This window comes from Leptodactylus fuscus, chromosome 7, assembly GCF_031893055.1.
Source record: "Leptodactylus fuscus isolate aLepFus1 chromosome 7, aLepFus1.hap2, whole genome shotgun sequence".
Lineage (NCBI taxonomy): Eukaryota > Metazoa > Chordata > Amphibia > Anura > Leptodactylidae > Leptodactylus > Leptodactylus fuscus.
In genome coordinates this window covers 74,860,953-74,869,526 of record NC_134271.1, presented here as the reverse complement: position 1 = coordinate 74,869,526, position 8,574 = coordinate 74,860,953, and the positions used below count along the sequence as shown (strand labels likewise).

At 43.2% G+C, this 8,574-nt stretch overlaps 1 protein-coding gene across 2 annotated transcripts in view; it reads right to left on the bottom strand.

Annotated features, from left to right (window-relative positions):
• Nucleotides 1–230: 230 nt before the first annotated feature.
• Nucleotides 231–8,574, bottom strand: part of FBXO31 (F-box protein 31) — a 28,433-nt gene continuing 20,089 nt past the window's right edge. For both annotated transcript variants that reach the window (XM_075282160.1, XM_075282161.1), the window contains one exon: nt 231–3,265. In XM_075282160.1, the coding sequence (XP_075138261.1) occupies nt 3,043–3,265 (223 nt within the window). In that variant the 3' untranslated portion in view covers nt 231–3,042. The remainder of the gene's footprint in view (nt 3,266–8,574) is intronic.

The window sequence follows — 8,574 nt, the reverse complement described above, 5'->3', positions numbered from 1 at the left end:
AGCAAAAAGAACATTCAAGTAGAACAGGTTTAAAACGAACAAGACAGCTGAATGTGTTACATGGAGGTTGCAGCCCAAAAAAGACCAGACAAAATACCTTGAGCTAGCACTCGTGGTAGATGGCAAGCTCCTACGGTCAATTTTATATAGATACACTGTAGTCTGATATTTTCTGTAGTGTAATAAAAAATTTCATAAAACACAAAAACAGAGGCACACCAAGCACATTTCTCCAATTATAGAGCCACAGTAGAATAGCAGATTTTATGTAAACATTTTATTTTTGGCCACATTTCTGACGTTTTATATGCTGCTCTATATGCTCATGAACACATTAAATATCTATTTTCAGCTCCATTTTGCTGCCGTCATTTGCACAGTGGCAGAAATAGGAACAGAGCACAGGAAGCTGCACATTGTTGTTAAAACTGCAGCACCATCTTGTGGCAGTAAATGCAATTTCAAGCAGCAACCTAAAAGGGTTTGTGTCACCAAAGCAAGTTCTGTCCGTAAGTAGAAGAAACAAGAAGTCACGGCTCCAACCTATGTTATATTGTACTTAGGTCACTTGTTGCAGTCAGGATACTGAGTAATGGGCAGGTCTTTATTCTGTATCCTAACTGTACCAAGTGAATAAAGTGCACTGTAAAGAGGGAGAGTGTCGCAACATTTTTCTTTCTACTAATTTATCATATCCTGCTGTTCTGTAAAACAACCACTAGACATCCAAAGATTCTGAAAACACAGTCCCATCTTCCCCATGTAAATGAACCAGAAAGTCACGCATGTTCATGGCTGCTCCATTTATATTCTGTAGGACTGTTTTAAAGACTATCTTTCATGTCCTCTGGCACCGATTTGGAATACCGCTGGAAAACTAACAGTGCCCTGAATTCAGCTTACTGTCAGCTTTGACAGTATGCATTCGAGTGTCAGTGCAGTTAGTTTCAAAACCGATATCCCTTCACCATCAGACGGGCGAGCCTTAATGCTCAGGGTCATCTCTGGGCGGCAAGGAATACCCCTCTGACAGTAGAATGCTATGGAAGAATCCTGCCCTTGTGACAGTGGAGAGATATCGGTGCTGAAAAGCATACTAGCGGTTTAAAATATCACAGGTTCCAGAGGACGTGAATGGTCCTCTTTAAAGGGGTTGTCCAAGAACTGAAGATTTTTGATACCGATGACCTATCTACAGGAAGGGTCAATAGTATCAAATCAGTTGAGGTGTGACAACCAAATCGATCAACTGATGTTGCTGCTTTTCTAGTCACCACCTCTATACTGTACACACCGGAAGCTTTGCTTACTGTAGCAGGGGCACTTGGAACTTCAGTCCCACTCCCATTTATGTTCTTGATTAGGAGCAGGATTGCTTCTGGGCCGGCTTCCGACGGCTGCATCACCTGATCAGTTAAGGGTTCAGGTGTTAGATCCTGATCAATCTGATCCTGTGGATAGGTCAACAGTATCAAAAGTCTTCCGATACTTGGCAACCCTTTTAAATAGCCAAGCACTGTACTCTGCAATCTCTGGCAATCCAACTGAAAACGAAAGAAGCAGCAATGTGCATGCATAACTTTGTGCTCCATGGGGAAGACAGGACCCTGCTCTGAGGATCAATGGGGGTCCCAGCAGTCAGAACCACAACCAATCAGTAAGTTATGACTAGAGATTAGCTGATCCGAACAGCACGCTCGCATAGAAATGAATAGACGTAGCCGGCACGCGGGGGGTTAAGCGGCCGGCCGCCGTCAAAGCGGAAGTTGTTCGGATCGGCTGATCTGAACAGTACTCGCTCATCTCTAGTTATGACCTATCCTGTGGTGGTTGCTTAAAGGGGTTATCCGATTTCTAAAGATTGATGGCCATTAGTATCAGATCTATGGGAGTCAGACACCCCTCTCCTCCCCACCAAGGGAGAGCCACTCTGCTCACTTGCCATACAAACTGTAGCGATGAGTATAGGTGCTGCAGTGCTTTTCCACAGTGAGCAACGTGGCTCTCCCGTGTTGCCTCAGTAGCAATGATCGTCAGGGGTTCTGGGTGTCAGACCCCGCAGAACTAATCCTGAAGGCCTGTAATAATGAAAGGCCATCAATCTTAGAAACCAGATAACCCTTTTAACTGGCATCACTCCTTTAAATGTTGTCTGCCACCACTACCTACTAAAACTCTTTATGCTGTTGTAGGAGCTTAGCGAACATAATTTTTTGTGTATAAGTGCAATCTCATTGCCAAGAAGATTTAACTTCAACTTTTAATCCTTATGAAATATAGCTATTTGGTATACCCAAGGTGTGGCCACATCTGTCATAGCATTCATGGTCCTTGTACATTGAGATGTGCCAATGTTTGTGTTAGTGGCAGAGCTGGGTGGTAGCCACAGATGAATATGGGTGCACTGACAGGTCTGGCCACACCCCAAGGACACTGAACAGCTCATTTGCATACATATTTAAAGTTGATTTTCATAGTAGCAAATCTGCACTTTGGCACAAAAAGGTAATTTTGCTACGCCACTCACCGCCCCAATATCAGCATATACATAGTTTTCAAGCAATTTTGCTAGCAGTGGTAGACTTTCTTTAACATGGGGTATATATGACATTGCCACACCTCACAACCATACACATATAGGAAGCTCTTCCAACCTGTTCACTTTAGTTGGATAACAAGCTCAGTTGTGGTAACCTATTGGGAAGCCGACCATTTTCCTGCTATAGACAGATATACAAAAATATGACCTGGTTACTCTGCCCTGATAATTAACAGATAAGTTAGGCACCCCCTTATTTTCTCTATTTATACATTATTACATAGGTTAGGTTGATTATATACATTAAACAAGGTTTGCTTTTAATTTTTTCCCTTAAAAGCATCACTTCAAAATTTGTAGGTGTCTTATTGTAACTTTGCAATCTGTTGCAGAGCCCTTGGCACACAAAGGGTTACAGTGTACATGCGCTGACCGGGCTCTCTTTCTTTCTCTCTCTCTGTGAAGCCACGCAGGAGATGATCTGGTATTGTATACATGGCCCCCTAGGTTGTCCATAGTTGCATAGCTTTTAGCATTTCGTCAAAGGCTTCTGGTGATGGCGGCTGCGAGTTCTGAAATTTGTCCCTCATGCGACTGTACAAACTGAAGGACTTCAGCTCCAACCAAATAAATCCAAAGCGATCGTCATCAAAGAGAATGAACAAGCCTGGGGTTCTTTCTGGACTGCTGAACCCATGGCCGGCTATCAAGCCAGTCCCAAAGAAACTAAAAAAAAACAAACAAAAACATAAATGTAAGCAGTGAGTTACAAATTTGATGTTATTGTGTGTGCCATCAGCAAGTGAGACATAAGTAGTATTATGTAAGAAAAGACTAAAATTCTGCTATTTCTTATATATTTTATGTTTCAAGATCTATACTTACTGTCAATGATTTTTTTTCTCTATACTCAGAAGCTAAGAATCTGTCCACACCCAATACCCTTATGTTCAAAACCCGCAATGACCAAGTCCTAGTTGCACAGATCAGGGTTTGCTGAATCGAGTCTATCTAAACCAGCGGTTCTCAACCTGTGGGTCGCGACCCCGGCGGGGGTTCGAACGACCAAAACACAGGGGTCACCTAAATCATACCTCCCAACCGTCCTGGTCGGTGGGAGGTATGTCCCCGTTTCAACTGATCGGCGCCCGGAGGACGCCGATGAGTTGAACACACAAGCGATTAAAGCAGGAGCTGTCACAGCCAGCTCCTGCTTTAAACGCTGCGCTGCGACTTCTGCAGTGTAGCCGCGATGTGATGACGTCACATCGCGGCTACATCTATATGAGTAGAGACTGAGCGGGCAGCGGGGGAGGCGAGTATAAGAGGTTTTTTTTTTGTTTTAGGTGGAACATAATGAAGGGGCAGATGAAAGGGGGGACAGCATGACATTGGAGGCAGAGATGGAGGGACATGAAGCTCTGGGCAGATGAAGGGGGGGGACGGCATGACACGGGGCAGAGATGGAGGGACATGAAGCTCTGGGCAGATGAAGGGGGGGGGACGGCATGACACTGGGGGCAGAGATGGAGGGACATGAAACTCTGGGCAGAGATGGGGGAACATGAAACTGGGGAATAGATGCGGACATGAAACTGGGGGAAGAGATGGGGGGACATGAAACTCTGGGCAGATGAGGGGGGGGAACGGCATGACACTGGGGACAGAGATGGAGGGACATGAAGCTCTGAGCAGAGATGGGGGGACATGAAACTGGATTATACTGTGTGGGAGCACATGAAAAATTAATGAGAATGGGCAGAGTCAACATAAAAGTGGGCAGAGCTAAATTCGTTGCGGCGCGTCGCATATTTTCTCCCTCTTTCTAATCTTCAAAAGCTGGGAGGTATGCCTAAAGCCATCAGAAAATACATGTGTCCGATGGCTTTAGCCACTGAGAAGCCACGCTACTATCTGCAGCAGCGCTATTCAGCTGGAACATGCGCTGTTATGGATGCGTGTTCCAAACTGAATGGGGGTCACCGCAACATGAGGAACTGTATTGCGGGGTCACGGCATTAGAAAGGTTGAGAACCACTGACCTAAACCAAGAGTCAGCAACCATTGCCACACAAGATACTGTGATACCAGAAGTCCCAGCATGCTCCATGCACTTGTAAGGGAGGTCCAGTAACAGCAGATCAAGTTTCTGACCCCTGGTCTAGTCAATGCTCTGTGAGTTAAACTGTTTAGAGTCCAGACACAATTTACCTTAACTGATACACTAAGTGTATATAAATCAAGTATACACTAAGTGGTGATACACTAACCTACCTGGAAAGGAGAAAGATTTGTGCTGCTGATGTGGTTACCTTACAAATTCTCGACTACACTGCATACAAGAAACAAATCCTCAGCTGTAAGAGAAAGCTAGGTGTGTACAAGCATCTGGAAGTAAATGATTCAAGTATAGTAGAAAGCTGCTGCACAGCCGAGGTTGCAGACACATTGTGGAAGATAATCTAAAATAGTCTAACTTTTAGACCGTGTAATGTTAGACTAGACAGTCTAAAATCGCACAAGGTTTTCCAAAGTGTGTAATACTATATAAAGGTACACCAGATTTCTAGTTTCGAATAACTTTACACCACTTATTAGTTGGCTTAGTTTACAACTGTAACCGGTTGGAAAGTGTCTAGCACACCAGTACACCATTTTTTTGGCACAAATTTGGCCATGATGTTGGTGCATATTTATTATTTATCTGGATACCCCATTGTAATGCAGCTGCAGCTGTGTCCTGTTGTAGACAGACATAACTTCTTCCATCTGACTGCTATGAGTTTAGTTATATTTACAGCAGTTACATTCTTTGGTTCCCAGCACAAGACGAGAAGCTTCACAGTCTAAGTGTAGGATCAGCTGATGGATATTTATACCCGGTCATCTATTTATACATGCCAGCTCTTATGCCTGGTGTAGAGAAGCAAAAGTTCATCACGCGGATGGCAGGGGCCCTTGCTGTGAGAGTAACAGTATGGTGGCATATTCCAAAGACCTTGCCTGGCATAAGTAAGAGGAAGACACTCATCAGTGGAAAACGTTCTGTACATACCACAAAAGAGACTGACGACTGCTCATATAATAACTGTGACAATTTGATGTAAATGAAATAATTAGGGGTGTTTCCTCTGCCAGCCTTAATTCATTACTCCGATGGTGCAAGATGTTCCTGAATTGTTAACAGCCTCCGATGTCTTAATAATGCTATTACACCTCGGGAGACACCATGTTAAATAGTTTCCTAAAAAAGTGGCGAACAAGTCGGAAAATGGTGAAAGTGGTGAATTTGTGCTCCCTACTTATAACCGTAAACCAGCATGCATTTATAAGTAAACTCTCAAAATTGCCATAGACTAATAATTCTTAGAGCTGAGGGTTTGTACTATTGTATCCAGTTTAGACAATGCTGAAATCTCTCCTTTATCACCTCTGGCAAAATAAGGATGAACTTGCAATAGGGAATTACTCAAATAGCAATTCCTCATTCAACTTGTATTATTAATTAAGTGAACTTTTGATTATTTTTGATGAATTGCTCAGCCCTAGTTGTCCACAGCCAACGTGAAAAAGAATATGCTGGCAAAATCCGTCATAAATGGGAGACCCCAGTACTGAAAGACATAATTCAGAATCAAGATGGCAATCCTAAATGCCTTACTTTTATTGGGCTGAAGCCATATGTGAGGGAATTGGGAGGTTTGGAAACATGCAATCCTTCAAGGAGAGGTATGGTAGATTTTCCACCTCAGAACGATAACACCATATAACCTAAACAAACAGCTCAATTTTCTATGCTTTATGTGGCACAGCACAATGTCATATTTGGGTCCCTTTTGATTAATTGTTTAGTTTGAATTTCTTGAAATAACCCACTTAAAGGGACCTTTCATGTCCTCAGGCACATGTGGTTTCATAGACGAGTACTTCGGGGGAAGGGGAGGGGCGTTCTTCACAGCTCAGCGTCATCGCTGGGCGCACGTCCCCTCTGACAGTACAGCCCTATGGACGAATACAGTTGGGGGAGGGGGAATTGTTCCTCACAACCCAGTTAGACTGTCAAGAACGCCCTTTTGACAGTCGGCAGAGATCGGTAACGACATCAACATCTCCAGCCCCGGGGCACATAATGGGAAAGCCGACAGTGCACTGAATTAAAGAGGACCTATTCACCACCTCCAATTCATGTTCTTAGCATCTGTTAATAGGCGTTGCTCCACCGATTCCAGCACAGTTGGAATTTTTTTCTCTAGTCCCCACCCAAGCAACAAGCGCAGTTAGTTTTGGTGACTGATGTGATATTTAAGCTCTGTAATGTCCGAAGGACGATGTCAGGCAGATTCAGAGCTCCAATCAAAGGCAACCAGTTTCAGAGCAAAGAATCACACCCCTTGCCTTCACCTGCCTGACACCACTCTCCTGACAGTACAGAGATTAAATAGCTTATCAGACACCAAAATTAACATCATTGATAGCTCAGAAACTGTGGGAACTAGAGAAAAAATACTAACTGTGCCAGAATCATTGGAGCAGCAATGATGTAAAGAGCTGGACTTGATGAAGGTGCTGAAAAGTCCACTATGAAAGTAAAGCCTTTACAAAGAGATGTCCCTTTAAAAGGATGTAGGGTACGAGCATCCGTGGACGACTGTGCCATAACTGGTCATGCTATGTAACCCCATATACGAACAAGGGGTGGTATTCTCGAATTATTATGGGTCAAGTTATTTTTTTAGACTACTGAGGAAGTTGTATGCAAGGTATCTGGGGTTAGTTCTATTAGGTGAGGTGCTCTAATAACAGCATGAAACTCCTCCAGCTTATGGGGAGAGCCTTCCAGTAATATCTTCCTTTTGTAATACGGGATTGTGAATGTGCCATGATGCTTGCCTCGTTGCTTTGTCTATTGGGCAGGGTGTTTTGGGATGACATGATGTGGTGTGTTGTGAGGTAGGAACATGGACACGCACAGCAGTGTCATTTTGGTGAGTGTTCTGGTCCTCCGATTGTGAGCTACAGGTGTCTTCTATGACATGGAGGAGACAAGGGTGGGACTACTACTTTCAGATTTTCAGTCTGCCGCATATGGGCAGAGTGTGCCACATGACTGGCCACTCACAGAATGTAAGGGAGCTTTTTAATACTGTGGATGGAGCAAAAGGAAGATGTCAGTACCAAAGTACATGCATGTGTTTGTTATTTTTGAGCCAATACCCTCTGTTGTATCCCTCTGTTACACTAAGAATCCCCTGAGGAGTCACCCTGTGCGTTTTGTCACAAAGGAGGCAGAGTGAGGTCTGAATTATAGGCATAGTTTGGGGAACTACCCTTGTGAGGACGGGGTACACGGGTGTGTGAGATAGTATGAAGTAAGGGATGGGCTAGGGAGGCAATTCAGTTGGTTCATTGGTGAAATCTGCTGGCTATGCATCACTCACACCAGCAGGAACCGCCTACTTACAGGAGAACCCATTAAAATTGTTTCAATAAAAGGGTGGTCTTGTGGTGTTTTGAAGCTCTAGAGATTGTGTTTTCTCTTTTTTTTTTTTTTTTTTTTTTTTTTTTTTTAGAGATGTTGTTAAAGGTGCTTTATTGCTTCAGGAGGGTGTAGGCCTGTATGGCCTTATTTGCTCATAGTTTGGGCTCTAGCTGTTCCACTTGGAATATCAGAATTATTTCCCATTAAATAACATAAAAACCTGATATAAATGTTGACAATTAAACGGCATTTTAAAGATTTTCTCTACCTATCTTAGTGGTGACAAGCTGTTGATTTATTGCCAACGAATACAACCATGAATGCAGGAGCTTTCTATGGTCTAGGACTTGTCAGAAACTAAGCCATGATTTCCTTATTGTGATTGGGTTATCTTCTGATTCATGTAATGGTACTCCCTGCACTCGTGGCAACCAATCATGGAAAAATTTTCTCGAGATGGTTAGAAAAAAAAATCTTAATTATTTCCATTTGTAAAAATGTTTCATGCTTAATTGTCTATAAATTTAAATATGATTATGTTAACGAGAAACCCCTT